We start from the raw sequence: 18,608 nt of genomic DNA on the forward strand, positions 1-18,608 counted from the left end.
TGTTGCCTAAGGAAAAGATTAATGGGTTTTTTTTTTTTTGAAAATAGAATAAAAATAAAAAAGGAAATCTGTTGCTTTGTGCTTCAGGTTTATATTACATTGAAAAGCAGAACATGGATAAGCCTTTCTAGTATAATCTCCAGTAGAAATTAGTATTTTGAAATGGTAGAGATGTAGAATATCATCACACTGGACCACCCCTCTCTTGCAGTTCTTTCAGTACAATTTCAAATGCTATTACTACAGCTAGCACAGCACTAGTCAAGGCTCACATGTTGACACCCGTGGTAAAGGTGTCCCTAAAAATCTAATCAAATATGATAGGTCACAAAACCAAACATCTCTCTGTGATGACTCTAGTATTACCTAAAAGTTGGTCTCCTTCCATTAGTGCCAAGATCACTAATGCAGCAAACCTGTGATCTGTGATTTGAGGGTGTTTTCTCTGCTGCATGACCAGGTACAAGAGGAGTCATGTTGCAGTGCTTATAAGTGCCCATTCATAGTACGAAAAAAAAAAGCCTTTGTACTTCATGAAAAATGGGATTCTAAATATAGGGTTGTCTGGCAGCAGAAATTAAAGCTGAATTCAGCTTAGTTTTACACCTGTGCCAAACTCCATTTACTTAAGTGGAATTATCTTGAACTCACAGCAGCTTAATGGAAATCAGAACCTGGCCCAGCTGACCAGATGCTAAAAGAGCTTTTCTCCTTTCTAAGGAAACTGAGTTGTTAGAGCCTTAGAAAAGCTGACTACATCAAACAGAAACAACAGATCTGCTGATCCCTTCTTTAAAAGAAACACAACGAACTAAAAATGCTCTGTGCATCTAATGGTGTGTAGGACAATAGCTAGAAATTCAGTAGCATTGTGAACCAATCTGTTAGGGCACAACTGAACCACATCACTGTCTAGCAGAAGGAAGCAGGGAAAGAGCAGAAATGCAAACTGCACAGCAGTGAGTACACACACCAAATGGAACTGTTTCTGTGTTCTTTTACCACTTCTTTCTTCTCTGAGTAAAGCCAGAGCAGTTTAGTAAGCAGCAAGCCATACAAACCTGCAACATGTACTTTATGGGAAAAACAGCTACTAGGAACCAACAGAACTGCTGGCAGGTACACACAGCTTTCCTAAATTTTGATATGGCATACTGCTAAGTGTAACTTAATTTATAATGCATACCCTGTGGCCTCCCCGAAGGTTGAGTCTCCCCTCATTTCCTCTCCTTTTATTGGCTTCAGTGCACTGTTGCCCATGGCAACACCCACTGCCAGGGATGGGGACTCGCAGCACCGCAGCCTGACACACAGCTGAAGCCCTAACAATGTCAACCATCAATCAAGTGACTGTTTGTAATTGCCTCCATCTATTTCTCCTGTCTTTTGGTATCTTTGCCATTGTGGGTCAAAATTCAGAAACTGCTGACTAATGTTATGGTTCTGTTCCTCCATCACAAGGAAGAAAATGAGAGCACACGGCTTGATCTTATCAGATTGTTCTCAGGAAAAATGAAGCAACCCTACTGAAACTGGGGGGCCCAGCAGTGCATCTCAGAACAGCATTCAGTCTCTGAAAGTCATCTAGCTCAATCTTAAAAAAACCAACCAACTAAACAAACAAAAACCTTATCTCCTTTTTTAAGACTTAACTTAGGAAACAGCAAAAAAAAAAAAAAAAAAAAAAAAAAAAAAAAAAAAGTGAGAAAAAGATGATTCTTTGTTGAAGCATGTAGTATATTAAAGAAACAGATTTCAAGTCTATTATAAGATTAGTGGAAACATTTTTTAGCTACTGCTTATAAACTTGATGATCAGAAATTGTATCTGCTTTTTATTATTTCTGATAGGGAAACACTTTCCCAGTATTTCAGTCAGTTCTGCCAAACTCTCTGAAATATGCACAAAAGACACGATTGTGTAGGTTATTTAATCTCATTCTCCGTCTTTTACTTGCTTCCCTGCCTGCTAAACAAGGAGAGATTAAAAAAAAAACCCAAAACATTGAAATCAGCCTAATTCTGTGAATGCACATAAAACACAGGTCCACAAGAGGCAAGGACAAACCAAGAGAGCTTGTGGAGAACGTAGCTGTTAGCCAGGACAGGGCCTTTCCCTTGAGATGCCCAGCACATCAGCAAAAGAAAAATCACCATTTCTTGGTCCCAGCTGTAAGTGGAAATCCAGCCATGAATGAGGCTTTATTTACAATTTCAGTGCTGAAATGTGATGGGCACATGGATTGTCCAGAGAACACCCAGAGGTGCTTAAGGTTGGTTGTGGCAATGCCCTTTTTTCTAGGTGCCCCACTGACTCCTCCCAACTGCTGCCTGAATTCAGTCAGGTTTCTAGGCCCATGAACTACAGGCCTTAAAGTCTCACAAGAGCCAGGCAGCAGCCTTGGTTTTGTCACCAGAAAATGCTCAGATCTTCATCCCCATCCTCAAAGGTACTTCAGGCCAAATGGTAATTTTGCTTAAGATTCCCACCTGTGAAACTACTTACCAAAGTCACCCTTTCCTCACAAAAAAATGAAACCCAAATAAAACAATCATTTAAAAAAACCTACCATAAATGTTCTACCATTGCAAAAGCTAATCAGGAATGAACTAGACAATCAAATCCTGCTTGATTTTGAGCAGGCTTCTGAACTGCAGGTGCATCTGCCCCACCAGCTGGTGGTGAGTAACAAGGGTGGGCTTGTCTCCTGCCCTTCTGCCAAAGCCTTTCATGTGCTCAGCAAGGAGAGAAGGATGCCCACTGGGCACAGCCCCAGTTTTGGCTTCACTCCTGAGGGGGGCATGGCCCAGACAGGCTTTGGTGGAAGAGCTCAGGTCTTGTATGTGCACTCCCTTGGACTAAAGTGCTCCCCTGCAACACGACAATGTGACCCCACCAGAAAACTGAACACTCTTTGAGGCAAGGAGCACCTGGGGTAGAGGCTCCCCAGTGGTTCACACAGAAGAACCTCCCAAGAACAAGATGTCTAAAAGGTGTCTTTGGCCATAAGTTAAGTGGTGCAACCAGCCAATTCCCTCCCAGCCTGGAGCTACAGACAAATCAGAACAGCTTCACAATGTGATGGAGATGCAGACTCTGCTTGTCAGGACGTGGTTTTGCTCCTGCTCCGAAGCAGAGCTGCACCAGGTCAGCAGCAGTCACTCACTGGGGTTTAAAGTGGCTGCCTCATGTGGCAGGCAGGCACAGAACTCCCCACACAGCTCTGTCTCAGCCAGCCCTTAGGACATGCAGGGCCAGGGGTCTTGCCAAGAAGGTCATGGTGTGTTTTGTAACCACAGTGTACACAAGTATGTTTCTAGCTCAGGTATCTCTTCAGATGATGTCCTTGGTACAGCAGCTGCATTTCTCTGGTCTGGTGACTTTGCTAATTGCACCTTCTTAGAGAGCACTGCAATCTCATAATGTGCCTGTAGTTACCAGCAAAGCCAATACTAGTACTCACAAATTGTTTTTGAAAACTGCAACCAGCAGTGCCTAATGTGATTTGTAATGTTTAGATTAATTCATTCTCATGGAAAAACAGGAGTGTTTCAGTCTACAGGCCAAATACTTATTTTCCCTTTATAAAATCAAACCAGTTTTAGTTCCTGATAAGTCATTTGTGCATTGTGTTAAAGTTTAAAACAGGTTTATTTCAAAGATACATAAAACATACTAACAGGTGCTTCAATGCCTAGAGTGTTATGGGCAAGAAACAGGGAACAAGGTTTTTTTAATGGCTGTTTCAAAGGAAGAGTTTTCAAAGAGTAAAATCATGGGAATGGTTTCTAACATAGCAATGAAGTGAGATGTATGAGATGCCCCAGAGATTCCTGTTGCCAGTCCCCGGAATGAACCACTGTTGGAATACATCCTATATATTGCTTGTTACCTTTTCTTTCTTGGATTACTTTGTATTTAATTATGAATTCTTAAGCATGTAGGCCATTACATTCTACAGTTTTGTGGGGAATACGCCTGTGGGAGACAGCTGACAAATGCACAGAAATACCATGTGTCTGTTCTAAGGCAAGTGAATCCCAGATACTTGCAAAATGTGTAACTTAAAAGATTTCTGCATCAGTTTCCTTTTTTTTTTTTAATCTTAAAACTGTTACTGTTTTGCTAAGTAGATCAAACTAGGCTGATTCAGCTTTCAAAGCATGCTTTTGAAATTAGCAGCTTGGGTTTACTTAGGCTTTAAAAAGATAAATAATTTTAACAGCTTACTATGATTTTCTTTTATTATTATTATTACTTTTCTTTGAAACTTGTTGGTATCAACCAGAGCTGTATCTACTGATTACTGAATCACACACATAGAAGATCCTGAAAACATGCAGACTCAGTGGCCCAGATATGATTTCTGACACACAGCCTTGCAGCACTCATTCCTGGGGGCAAACCAAACTCCTTCCCTGGGTATGCTTGGCATTAGTCTGGAATAAGCAGAAGCCAGATCTGCCTGGTGACTCTAAGGGAGCTATTCACGTGCACAGAAATTACACAGATTATACAGTCTGTGCTCTAGAATATCTCTACATACTCTACTAGTATGGTCAGTAAAAGTAACATGGGGGGGAAAGATGTCTTGCCAAAGCACTGTTACATTGTTGAATAAAAGTTGGAAGTGATTTTCTCTAGTTTTGAAAGTTGCGGGAAAGCTGTCGGATTGTGCCAAGGTACAACATACTTGCTGCCACCTACCAGCCTTAACCAACTTTGGATCTTAAAGGGCTCTAAAGGGGATGTTTCATGTGGGCAAAGCCCAAGACAGAGGTTAAATGGCTCCTGCCCTGGGCTACGTGTTTAGCTTAGAGCCTGCTTTTACACCACTTACTATTCTAAACTATTACACAGCGTTTAGAAATACAGGAGCTTTTTACTCTTTATTACTCCCGGCTGCACGAGATGCCGAAATGAGGGAAACATTCTGGCGCAGGCAGCGACTTCAGGAGGCCCCAGCTCTTTGCGGCAGTTCGGAACCGGCACTGAACACGCGGTGCCAGCGCTCGGGCAGGGGCGCAGGGAGGGGAGCAGAGGAGGGCGGGCAGAGGCAGAGGCAGAGGACGCGGCTCCGCTGCCGGCACCAGCTGCCAGTGGCGGCAGGGCGGCCGGTCGGGCCCGGGCAGGGCGATCGCCGCCACTCGGCACGGCCCGCGCCGCCGCTTCCGGGGCACCGCCTGCCTGCACGGGAGCACTTCCGCCCCGGCGGCGCCGTTGCCATGGCAGCGATGGCGCCGCTTCCGCCGCCGCCGAGGCAGCGCCGGGGCCGGCCATGGAGGCCGCGCCGGTGCCCGAGGGGCAGCACACCGCCGTGGTGTACGGGCTCATCGCCAGCGGGCGCTTCGCGGAGGCGGTGTCGCTGCTGAACCGCGGGCTGCAGAAGAGCTGCCGCTCCCGGGGCTGCCTCTCGCTGCTGGGCTACTGCCACTACCAGCTGCAGGAGTTCGCGGCGGCGGCCGAGTGCTACGAGCAGCTGGTGGCGCTGCACCCGCAGCTGCTCCCGTACCGCCTGTGCCACGCGCAGGCCCTCTACAAGGCCGGGCTGTTCGCCGAGGCCCTGCGCGTCGCCAGCCCGCTGCTGGACGTGCCCGCCTTCCACCGCCGGGCCCTGCGCCTCCAGGCCGCCGTCCACTACGCCCAGGGCGACCTCCCGGCGGCACAGAGCCTGGTGGAGGAGGAGCTCGCCGCCGCTGCCGATGGCGGCTCCGGAGCGGCCGAGGACCCGTCGGAACGGGCCGATGCCGAGGTCAACCTGGGCTGCCTGCTGTACCGGCAGGGCCGGCACGAAGAGGCCAGCGGCAAGTTTGCCAGCGCCATGCAAGTGCTGGGCTACTGCCCGGAGCTGTCCTACAACATGGCGCTGTGCTCCTACGCGGCCAAGCAGTACCACGCTGCCCTCAAGTACATATCCGACATCATCAAGCGCGGCATCCACCAGCACCCGGAGCTCAACGTGGGCATGACCACCGAGGGCATCGACGTGCGCAGCGTGGGCAACACGCTGCTCCTGCACCGCACGGCCCTGGTGGAGGCCTTCAACCTCAAGGCGGCCATCGAGTACCAGCTGCGCAACGTGCGGGCGGCGCAGGAGGCACTCACGGATATGCCGCCGAGGGCCGAGGAGGAGCTGGATCCCGTCACGCTGCACAACCAGGCACTCATGAACATGGACAGCCAGCCCACTGATGGGTTTGGGAAGCTGCAGTTTCTTCTCCTGCAGAACCCTTGTCCGCCAGAAACTTTTGGTAACTTGCTGCTTCTCTATTGCAAGCATCAATACTATGACCTGGCAGCTGATGTGCTGGCAGAGAATGCCCATCTGACGTACAAACTGCTCACACCTTATCTGTACAACTTCTTGGATGCCATTATTACTTGTCAAACTGCCCCTGAGGAGGCTTTCCACAAGCTAGATGACTCAGCAGGAACAATGACTGAACAGCTGAGAAAACTCACAAAACAGGTACAAGAAGCTAGGCAAAATTGGGATGATGAAGCTCTAAAAAAGGCAATTAATGAATATGATGAGATTCTGGATAAATATATACCTGTCTTGATGGCCCAGGCAAAGATTTACTGGGACATGAAGAACTACACAATGGTAGAAAAGATCTTCCACAAATCAGTGGAGTTCTGCAAGGAACACGAGGTGTGGAAGCTCAATGTGGCTCACGTGCTCTTCATGCAGGAGAACAAGTATAAAGAGGCTATCAGCTTCTATGAGCCAATAGTTAAAAAGCACTACGACAACATTCTCGATGTCAGTGCCATTGTGTTAGCAAACCTCTGCGTCTCCTACATCCTGACAAGCCAGAATGAGGATGCAGAGGAACTAATGAGGAAGATTGAGAAGGCAGAAGAGCAGCTGTCTTATGAATACCCTGATAAAAACACCTACCATCTTTGCATTGTCAATCTAGTCATTGGTACCCTGTACTGTGTGAAGGGAAACTACGACTTTGGTATTTCAAGGATCATTAAAAGCCTGGAGCCCTATAACAAAAAGCTGAGCACGGACACGTGGTACTACGCTAAGCGGTGTTTCCTGTCCTTGCTGGAGAACATGTCCAAGCACATGATCATGCTGCGGGACAGCGCCATCCAGGAGTGCCTGCAGTTTCTGAAGCAGTGTGAACAGTATGGAAGAAACATCCCAGCTGTCATTGAGCAACCTCTGGAAGAGAGTGGGATGCACAATGGGAAAAACACAGTCACCTATGAAGCCAGGCTTTTGAGGGCACTGATGTATAAGATCACTGGGTGGGCTGAGTAAATGTTGTTATCATACAGCAGAAATGAGAACTTTGTTCTTTTCTTGTGCTTGTGAGGTAATGCTAACCCTCACAAAAATCCCTAAGGATTTTTTGCTGTATTTTAACAATGTTCAGTAGAAAACAGAATATTTTCATGAAATTAAGCTGTACCAGACAACTAGGAGCATTCTCAGTAACCAGTCACGTTAAATACAACTTCAGATGTGTTGACCAAGAATGTCATTATAGAAATACCATAGAGTTTTCACCCATAAGATACTCTATCCTTCTTAATATTTTATCCTTCTTAAAATTAGAGCAAGTTTCTTTTCATTGGTTGACATTTGAACAAACTTGTTATCTGTCTCTTCTAGGATAGAATTTGAAGAAGCTGTTGTTTTAATTCTCTAATTTGTGTCTATGTGTGAAACATTTATTTCTTCTGCTTTTGTAAGGTATTTTTGATATGTTGCAGATCATGTCAATAGTCTATTTAAACACAAAAAATGGCTTTATATTAAAAAATCAGTTCTACAAACATAAACATTTCCTTTTGCTGACTCATTAATAATGCTTGAGTGTTCTAGCAAATTCTATAACTAATACAGGGACCAGGAATGAAGCCTTCCAAGAAGGTTCTATTAGGATGATACCTCAGTGTAGATCTGCCTTTGAAATAAAATTTGTTATGACAACTGGCTTGCAAGACACTGCTCAGTGCTGCCCTCAGAATCCCAGTGCCCACACCATCTGGGTGGCAGCTGTTGCCCTGAAAACCTGTTCAGTAGCAAGGGCTTACTTAGTAATTCAGTCCACTGTGTGCAGCCCCTCCAATCCAAATACTATTCTTAAAACAGTCTCTGGTAAGAGACCTGTGAATGTGAAATTATATTCTTTAAGAAAAACCCATTGTAACTTCCATTTCATGCAAGGCTTACAACCTGTACCCTTGGGTGGAAGAAATCTGCTTCTCTTTCCTTCTTGTGTTACACTCTTCCTGCACCTCTCAACACTTCTCCAAAACCCTGTTTATTTGCTTAATTCCTTTACTTGGCATTTCCTTCACCCTGGCATCAGTCAGTGTATTTTCTCAACAGTCTTCCCATCCCTTTTCAAACATATGTGTTCAACACTGAAGTGTGACCAAAATGCTTTCCAGTGCTTTTATGCAGTCTGGTTCTCTCCTCCATGGCTGCTCTCCTTTTTGTGTATTCTGCCCTTTGAAGCAATGTGTGAGTTGAAGTTTTTAAAATAAGGATCAAAAATCTTTGGCTTTAACTCACTTGCTTACCTTTGATACTGGCTCCCTGAAGAGCTGTCCTGAGGGGATATTTGAATCACTCTGCATGTCCCTCAGAATCCAGTTTCTATGCCCCGGTTTACCTGAGAAGAAAGAGAACAGCATTTTTGAAGTTTTGAAGCTATTACAAAGGAATAGAATAATTAATCCTTCCAGAGATTTAATGTATATAGGAACTGCACAGTTCTACAGCAACTTCAACACAGAGAAAGTCAACTCTTGTCTGCTGGGGGAGAAACCTGTCAGGGCTGAGCAGTAAATTAAAATAAAATTTAACAGTGTTAAGAATGGAAAAATGTTCTAGAGAGACTAGAGAGCAGGCGGGAGATGCAGCAAGGTGTCCTAAAGAGGCCTCCATAGCTCATCACTAGGCCATTAAGCCCTGATTACTGTGATATTAAATATTTCCCACAACTGTTTCCCCATGGGGAGGAGACCTGTGATTTCAAATTTTGTTCACCTCCATGAAGCACAGCAGCAGGCTGTAAAGCATGTCTCTAATTTAGTGTGCAATTGTATTATATATTATGCAGCATAAACAGCATGACCTTTAAAAAAAAGTTTTTTAAAAGTCACACCACATAACAGTGTCTGAAGTGCACTAATAGGCAATGCCCTTTCTTTAATATTCATTGTGTGTTTTCTGTAAAAGTCACTGGACATTTTTAAAAAATTCACTTTGCAGATTCGTGCCCCTGCAAATGCTGAATGCCCTCTAATGGAGAGCAGTTCAGACACTGATATGCTCTTGGTTTCCCATCCAGCCAGAGTGTGGCTTTCCTGAGGGCACTGGTGCCAGGCTTTGCAGCCCCAAGTGCCTCATCGCTTGCTTGCCTCCCGTGCCCACAGGCTGCACCGCGAATGGGCAGCTGTGGCACCGGCTCTGGCACACGCTGCCCGCTGCAGCCAAGGCACCGCCCCGCAGGCTGGCAGGGACATGAGCCACGCTCCCAATGGAAACGTCCCCAGAAAAGACTGCGGAGTTCTGTAAGCCGTGGCTGTTTCAGAAGATACGGCTAGAGGGCAGTCGGCATGCCTGGAATTTGCTTCATCCTCTTACAACAGTGCCAAGAGCAGCATTTTTCCTGTTCTTCCCTTTTCCTGCTGTTTTTATGCGCTTTTCTTCAGGGGTATGCTGTGCCCACAGACAAGACAGGGCTTCTGAGCAGATTGGGTGATGCTGAACACAAGGACCTCAAAGTGGCCTCTGCTGCAGAAAGAAGAGGGAGAAATGACAGAGCTGAGGTACAACAGGAGGAGGAGGCACTTCCTCCTCTGCTGCATCGAGAGATGCCTCTGCATGGAGTCTCCTCAGCATTCCAGCAGCATTTGCCACCCTGTCCACCATGGCCTCTTCCTCAGCAGCAGCACCCAACCTTCCCATGGCAGTGACATGCTGGGGCAGACACCACACCCTCGTTTTGTCCTGGAGAGCTGCCTGCCCACACGCTCTGTGCCCAGAAGAACTGGGGCCTGTGCTCATGTGGCTGACATCTTTGCGGTGTAGGACTGTTGCTTCCTCCAGTGGCAAGCACATGTTTACAGCATCTCCCACTGCAGAGCACTTTGGTCATGAAAAATATATAAATGTTACAACCACTTTTATTACCATCTTTATACCACATTTAATGTTATCACTATGTGACTTACACACAAAATACATTTTTAAAGGAAAGCATATACATTTTTATTTACAGAGGAAGGAATACAGCAAGTAACAGTTTATGCTCCCTATACATATAGTAAAATCTGCCTAAATTAATGCCTTAAAGCCAGCAGAGTCCTTTTGTTCCAAAAAACTATCAAAAACACTACCCAGAAACATCTGACCATATTTACAGGGCCTGCAATGGGCAAACAGCTGCAGATAAGCTCAGATTCCTAAGAGCCTCTGTTGGTTTGGGGTTTTTTTTAATTATTGGGAGCAAGGGGAAAGAAGCCCTCTGTTGCAGCATCAGTGTCTGAAAGGTAAGCAGCACAAGATGCCTCCCATGTACATCACCACCATACCAGGATTCTATTTGCACTAATAGCCTCTTTTGCACCTTGTCCTTACAGGTCATCTTGTGAAATGTCCTTGTCCTCAAGACTTGCCAGGGCTTGACACCCATGTTGCAGGTGACAAACTGTGCTGTACTGCAGTGGACACATCGTTTTGTACAATTACCTTTGCAGTAATCACAGCACACAGTGCACAAACAGAGGCCTCAGACCAACGTTCTGACAGCAGCCCACGTGCACTGGCAGGAGCAGGAGAGGCACAGAGGGCCTGAGATACAAGTTACTTCATGCCCCTTGGTGCTCAAATCTCCATCAAATGTCTGCTGATGGCATCAGCACAACACAGGTAGTGAATGCTAGGCACCCTTGTGATCAGCTCCACAGTCAGAGCTGATCCAAAATTCCTGTAATCAAGGGGTGGGTGACTTTATGGTAAGACAGAGATAAAAGGTAAGACAGCAGAATCTTCCTGTGCAGTGCTGGGAGGAACATGATGACCTTGGGAAAGTTGTGCATACTTCTACTGGGTAAGCAAGCTCCTTTTAGCAGAACAAGGAATGTTATTTCTCTAAAAATGGTGAAGTTACATACAAGAATAAAAGCTGGTTTTGACAGCCCATTCCACAATATATTACTGACAACATCCTATTTTAGAAACCTGAGTTCAAAATTTCTACAAATCCATATTGGCTTTAGATTCCAGCAAAGGCAGAAGAGTCTAACCCTGAAAAATTCAGATTTGGAACACTGATGTGATAATGTGGCTGTGTGGACTGAAAGATCCATCCCTTCCTCTCCCTCAGGCTTCTCTTCCTTTATTTCTCTTTAACCATTCAGTAAATGAAATACCTCTATATTTTGGGAATCTGCTAAACCCTGCTGTCTTCTTAAGGAGTAGGTATGGCCAGGACAATGTGCATCTTCTTTATGTTTTTGAAGGAAGTGTTTTTGCACCTCATTTGGAAGACCTATTCTAAACAAAGAAACAGTTTCTAAATGAAGTAAAAGAGGCTTTAACTACTGACAAACTTTTCAGGCTCTATTTTCAGCAAAGCATTTCTTTTTTTGGCTGATACTTTTGCATTAAGTAGAGAAATTGAGACATTTGGACTCATTTCCCTAAGAACCTTTGGATGAGCATAATTTTCCTAGATCTTGCCTGAATTTAAACTAATAAAGCCTTAGAGCAGGCCATGCCAAATCAAACCAAACAGTCTAGAATATTTCTATTTTTGAAGATCTTCAAAAATTCATTGTAGTTTATAGTCCGAACTGCAGGCCAGGAAAATCAATTAAAAGTTCAAATTTACTTCAATGAATCTTAAATTGGCACCTTAAAAATACTCATTTTCACATACTATTTCAAGCCATCCAAGCGCAGCTTCTGGAAAGTACCGGAATGCTGCAACCCCAGTCTTATTCAATGACAAAACCCCTTGTTTCTACCCGCTTAAAATGCTGCTTAGAAATCAGCTAAGCCCATGTTTCCTGTGGCGCAGCTGCTGCACATTAAGCAAACATCACTGCTGCACCAGGAGGAGCAGAAGCTGGCAGGGGATTGTGATCCTTCACCTGGAGCTGGCCAGGCACAGCCGCGGCTGTGAGCGCAGGGCTGAGCGCTGCAGGCGGCTCGCACACCATCAGCCCCGGGACACGCGTGTGCCCACGGCCACCCTGCCAGGAACGGCTCGAAGGGAAATCGAAAACACAATCGCCACCTTTTCTCTGGAACATGGGAATCATCACTCAGCATCACAAACTTTTGAACTTCCTGTGATGAATGTGTGCACTGGCTCTGAACGGTCTGAGCCTCTCATGGCTTTTCTGTCCTCTGCTGTGCACAGTCATCTGCTTCCCTGAATTTCTGCCTTTCTTGCTTCTTACCTTCTCCTCTCCCCCAACTGTGCCCCTAGGACCCTTTCCAGCCTGTGTCACGAGCAGGGAACACGTTGACGAACAGCTTTTTATGAGTCGGTTTTATTTTATCGCCCTCTTTCCCGTGGGAGAGGGCAGAGAGAGTTGGCTAACACTCAGATCCTGTTGGGTTGAACTGTTTACTAACAGCCGTTTTCCAAATTAAAATTAGCACAGCTCGGATTTTTCTGAGCTGCACGTCTCTGGTGCCTCCCAGAGCTCTTTGTGTGCCCCTCGCTGATTCACGGCCGCTCACACGGCCGGCAAACGGGAACGCGAGAGCTCGACACGGCGCGTCGGATTTTCTTGCTCTGTCAATAGTATTTATCACCGCGGCTCCCACGCGGAGCAGGAGGAGATGGAGAAGCACCATCAGCGCTGAGGGACGGGGCATTCAGGGCGCACATAAATCCTTTGCTCTTCCCCTGCTGAGCAGCTCAAGGCACATGGCGCTTTTACAGCGTCGAGCGCCACACTCTGACGGCCGGCCCGGCAGCAAAGGCGCAGCCAGCACCGACAGCCCCGCGCCGCTGCCGGAGGTGCGGAGACACAGCATTCCCCCGGGAAGCACCAGGAACCGGGTCCCGCTCCGGCGGGCCCGAGGGACCCTTGCGGCGGGGCCGCGCCGTGCTGCAGAGGGCGCTGCTGCGCCGGGCTGAGCCGGGGCCCGCGGACCGGCAGCGGGAGTGGGAACGGGAACGGGCCGGGACCGGGAATGGGAATAGGCAGGGGGCCGGAACGGGCCGGCAACGGGAACAGGAATGGGAACGGGAATGGGCCGGGAGCGGGAACGCGCCGGGCCGGCGGCGCAGGACCGCTCCCGACACAAAGGGGAGCGGAACCCCGCGCTTCCCAGCCCACGGCAGAGCTCCCTGCGTCGCATGGCCGGAGAGGAGCTATGTCCCAACCGAGAATATCCCTGCTCCCTCGGGCCCGGCGCTGGCCTGCCCTCGGCTCTCCAGGAAATCCCTATTGCCCTTTCCCCGCGTTTGGGAGGAGCAAGAATATGCACGGCCCAGCAGAGAGGCACTTGTGTCGCCTCTCAGCATCAGCAGGAGGACAGCAATTTTGAGTAGCAGTGCATTCAGCCCAGGGATGCAGGCAATGCCGTGCACCACCGCAGCCTCCTGCTCCCTCCAGCACCTTACAGGGACCGCACACTGCAGAGGACCCTGCCCCCAAGCAGCGCAGTGAGCTCCAGGCAGGTTTTTGTTCAGTGCGGTGCAGAGCGGCCCTCAGGGAGCGGCCCGGGCTGTGCCGGGGGCGCCGCGGGGAGCGCTCGCTCACACGCGGCAGCACCGCCCCGCCCGCCTCCGCTGAGCGCTCGCTATGTGCGCACGGCAACAATCACCCTCCCTTTAGAGACGGGGAGCAGCCACAGCTCTGCCCGGCATAACCGGGGCCACCTCCTTTTCTGCCTCTCAGCCTGCGCAAGAGTGTATCAGGGCTTCGGAGGGCACGAGATGCTGGTAACAAGAGTCGGTAGCAGTGAAACAGTCAACAAAATATAAAGCTCTTAGAGCGGGATGGCGTCTCTGGGAAGGGAGATGCGGGAGCCCTGCCCTCTGCCTTTGTGCTCAATCCAGGGCAGAACGCACAGAGACGCCTCCCTGATCTTGTGAAATGCCTGCCAGCGAGCATGTGTAATGTACTGTGAAATTTTTGTGACTTGCTATGTTATAAAGCTGGTTATAGGAGAATTTAATAAAAAAAGGAAACCAGTTTATCTCTTTCTGATAATTTCTCTATGGCTTTAGGGTCTCATTCTAGCTTCCACTCCATGCCTGGGGACGTGATCCTAATATTCAGCATAAAATGTACAGATTCCCTGAAGGGAACTTGAAAGAAATTCTCTGCTTCAGATTCAAACCTGACAGTATATATCACATCAGGGGATCCCTTTTATCAGCAGGATATTCAGAAGGGATGAATGATTTACTCACATAATCTCTTAAACCTTTCACTTGCAGAGTCTGAGATAGAATTTATAGCATTTTTATCATTTGTGGCCAAAAAAAACCCCAGTAAAATTCCTCTATGAAATCTGAAACCCTACTCACTGATTTTCTAGCTGATGAAATTTCAAAGAAACATGTTTTTCTGTGATAGAGTAATAGCAGGCCTTTGCCTTGGCTTTGGTGTTTTCTCATGTTAGAGATCAGATAATTCCTCCCTAGGGAGACACATTAAATAGAAACCTCCCATCTTTTGCAACTGAAAACACTGAGGATGTGTATTAACCTCCTGTAATTTAAGACTGTACCGTGTTTTGCAGAATTATTTTCTCTGATTTCCATTTTTCAATTAGATGTATATTTACACAAGAAACCTAAACAGCCAATGCTTTCATTCTGAGTTTTAACCTACGTAATCAGCCTTGCTTCTAGATGATGAGGAAAGCAACTTATGTGACAACACTTGCTTAATATTTCTGCCATAAAATTACTGCAGAAATGTAAACCAAAAATGGGCTGTGACATATTTCTCTTCCTAAAATATTTTTCCTGCCTGATATATTCTCCTTTTTCTGATGAAAATATAAGCTGGGTTGAGTCCAGGTTGTTTGTCCTGTTGTACCAATAGAGCGCTATCACACTTTTTATTCTCCTAAAGTAATTCTGGATTAAACTGGTGGAAATGAGCCCAGAATGAGGATGCAAAACAGATCATCATGTCATTTGCTAACACTGTCATTTTGTTTGTTGTTTGAACCCAGAACATGGAGTCTTAATCTGGGCTGATACAAATAAATATGTAATAGTGCCAATAACTGTTTCTTTATTTGAACTTAAAGGTTCCAGGGGCAGGAGCAAATGAGCGTGACTGGACTGGTAATCAACACATTGGAAACAACCAGAAGCACAAAGCAGAGCGACAAAAATTGAGATTTCATTTTAGCTGTTCGTGAATGTGTGCTCACCCCTTAGAGGGGGGTTGCTGGCTCTGAACTAATCTCCAGAAGGTTGTCTGCGAACAGGGATGCGGTTCTGGCAAGGACTTCCCACCTCAGAGCGCATTTCTGTCCAGCCCGCAGGGGGCCCCTCGCCCCTGCTGTTCTGCCGTACAGAGCTCCTGCATGGGCCGGGGGTTTGCTCGGCCGGGACACCACTGACCTCCACGAGGCCGGGTCCTCACTGAGTGCTGAACTGTGCTCCCACTCACCGAGTGCAAGCCCCAGTAATTCCATGCAGTTCAGCAAAACAGAGTCCAATTTACACCAGCATAAGTGACAGCAGGATTTGGCCCTGTGGAGCAAGGTCTTTAAGGCCAGATCCTCCATGGGTGTAAGTGAATTTGGCTCAGTTTGCATTTGCAGTGCCAAATTTACTTCTTTCCATTTAGTATGTGGCCAAAGGTCAAGTTAAGAAAATATTTCATTGTCATAATTATTCCCATGAAATCCAGAGCAGTTTGTATTTGGCAGCCAATGTCATTTCCCATGCTTTAAGAAGCTGGCATTAATTTCCTGACACTGAACAAAGACAGATTCATTTACCCATTTTCCTGACTGCCATTTTCTTCACCTGGCGTGTCTAAATCCCTGCAATCTGATGCAGTCCTGGAGAGGAGCCTTCCTGGGTTCTACTATAGCACTAACAATAACCGCATCTCCATTTAGTGAGGATTTGTGCTGGATTTCATTCAGGGGGAGTTTTACTTTAAACCTGGGGGGCAAGCGTGGCAGCTTTGCCTCCCAAGGGCTCTTTGCTGTGTGTCAGCAGCCCTGCAGCTGGATAACGCCGTGTGGAGAGCAGCCCTTGGAGCAGCTCAGTGCTGCTGGCACGGACCCTCCCGCACCTTCCCTCTCCCAGCATCCTGGGCACGCAGCAGAGCTCCCAGGGAGAAGCACTCTGCCATTTTTCCTATTGAAATGAGTCCCAGACTGGGAGCAGCCAAGCAGGAGCACGGACGGCAGCGAGGGCACTGGGTTGGAATAAAGTCTTCAGGGGCTGCAGGGGGGCCAGGGTGCTCTTCTGTGCCTCCAAGGGACTGAGTTTTGGCTCTGCCTACAAATGCAGTTGCAAACAGCCACCCCCTTTCTTTTTCACAGACATATTTCAGTCCATGACATGTAGCTAATATCCTCAGCTGATGCTGGCTTGCCTGGCTCCCCTGAAGCAATGAATATTTATACTAGCTAAGTACCAGCATACATTTCATATCCTTCTGATTATTGCTTACAGCTATTCCTGTTTGTTTTCCCATAGTACTCAGAAGGCTGAATACCTTTTTCATGCAGCATGTTTTCACCATCATTTTTTCCCCTGTAGGTTTCTGATTTACACATTTTGAGTTCCCATCACAACTTCACATTAATTTAAATTGGGCAGTGGCAAAATTACCTAAAGTGCATTTGTCCCACCCTGACACAGAAAAAACCACGTCACCCCTCTCTGCTCCCCGCACAAGAAAAAAAAAAAAAAAAAAAAAAAAAAATTGAAGCCAGATAATTCTGCACATCCATGGCAACAACACACGGAAACAGCAGGGTAGACAGGGTAGACCCTCCCACACCCTGGCCAGTGCTGCAGGATTTCAGTAAATTTTCCCGTTTCTCAGGATATTAAGTTTGACTGCAAGGAAATCTAGACATCATGTAATCCCAGTGCAGCCTTGGAGCTAATAAACACACATAAAACATGCCACAGACTGGAAGCTTGCTCAGAGGTGCATATGTGGGTTTTGAAATGAGGACAAGTACAGCAAGGGTGCAATAGGGCACAAAGAACAAAGGAGGAAGACTCAAATATAGATAACACAAGGAGGCACAGCCTGTTGGAAAAATACAAATTTTCATAAGCAGGGAGTCCAGCTCAGGTTTGGATCTCGCAGTTTTCACATTGTGGCAGCTCAGCCACTGACAGCTCAGCCACTTCCCTCCACTCCTCTGTCCCCCAGAAGGGATCACCCAGGGCAGGGACACACTCGGGGTGCCCTGAGTAGGAAAATGGCCCCAGTGCAGTGAGCAGCAGCTCTTCTTCCTGCCCCCAGGACAGGGAAGTGGGACCTGAACCATGCAGGCATCAAGACTGGGTTCTGACCACAGAAGTGGCTTTTAAGGATCATCACACCCCCTCTGCCATGTCGCTCACTAGCCCAAAGTCAGGGGTCAAGCAACTGTGGGTATGAAGCAACAGAGCCCTCAGGCTCAGATGCCTGCATGGCATTCAGGCACCTGAGCTTCACTGTTCCAGCAGGAGGTTCCCAAATCCCTGTGGGAATCTGTGCCCCAGGACACGGCCTGCTGAGACAGCGCCTCAAAGCGCACACCTGGGCTGGGGCTGCATGGGCAAGGTTGCTCATCCCTGCGCAGAGCAAGGGCTGGCCAGGCCCTGGCTCCTGGGGCCAGGCAGCAGCATCCTGATGCCTGCAGAGCAGCCCCTCACCTCCCACTTTGGGCCCTGCAGATGGAATGCTGAGCTCACTGGGCTGCTGACAGCACGTTTTAAATAGTTCCGTTTATTGTCCATCTTAAACCCTCTCTTCTTCAATCCTTCAGCTGTAGGTTTGAAAACAGGTGCTGTCGTGAAGCACAAATTGGAATTTGTTTATTCCCACACTGTTCTGGTGTTGTATGCCACACTAGAGCCAATCTCACCAAATCCATGACCACGACTTTGTGGCAGCAAAGCATTGAGGCAAAATGCACAGGGGTGAGGAGAAGTGTGGTTTCTATCACACAAAAAAGCGCTCCCTTATGTGCTCAGGAAGCATAAGATGGTCTCCTCACACAGCTTGGGTGGACATCTGAATCTGAGATGGAACTGTATGTGAGACACAACATTCCCTGAGCATGGGCTGGTGGAAAGACACAGGGGTGAGAGGAGAACAAGCCTTGCAAGCCAGCAGAACTAAGTCCAGAGAAGGTACAAGCACTCAGGGTGGCTGGGATTTCCCCTGACTTTAGCAATGCTTGTACAACTTGTCATGTCAGGACAGCCTCCCATACATATCTGGTCTCAGCAACCTTTTATTTGGTTTTGTGGGGGCTTTTTTTGTGTTTTGGGTTTTTTTGGGTTTTTTTTTGGGGGGGGGGGGTTGTTTGTTTTGGGTTTTTTGTTTGTTTTTTGGGGGTTTTTTTGTTTGTTTTCTTTTTTTTTTCTAACTAATAGCTTTCATCATGCAGCAACAGA

At 47.2% G+C, this 18,608-nt stretch overlaps 1 protein-coding gene across 1 annotated transcript; it reads left to right on the plus strand.

Annotated features, from left to right (window-relative positions):
* Positions 1-5,245: 5,245 nt before the first annotated feature.
* On the plus strand, positions 5,246-7,803 carry LOC131085610 (intraflagellar transport protein 70B-like). Its single transcript, XM_058028010.1, has one exon. The coding sequence runs from the start codon at positions 5,279-5,281 to the stop codon at positions 7,277-7,279; it is 2,001 nt and encodes a 666-aa protein (XP_057883993.1). The 5' UTR covers positions 5,246-5,278; the 3' UTR covers positions 7,280-7,803.
* The last annotated feature ends 10,805 nt before the right edge of the window (positions 7,804-18,608 follow it).

This window comes from Melospiza georgiana, chromosome 7, assembly GCF_028018845.1.
Source record: "Melospiza georgiana isolate bMelGeo1 chromosome 7, bMelGeo1.pri, whole genome shotgun sequence".
Classification (NCBI taxonomy): domain Eukaryota; kingdom Metazoa; phylum Chordata; class Aves; order Passeriformes; family Passerellidae; genus Melospiza; species Melospiza georgiana.

Coding starts and splice junctions, on each gene's coding strand:
- LOC131085610 (XM_058028010.1), top strand. CDS start 5,279: ATGGAGGCCGCGCCGGTGCCCGAGGGGCAGCACACCGCCGTGGTGTAC.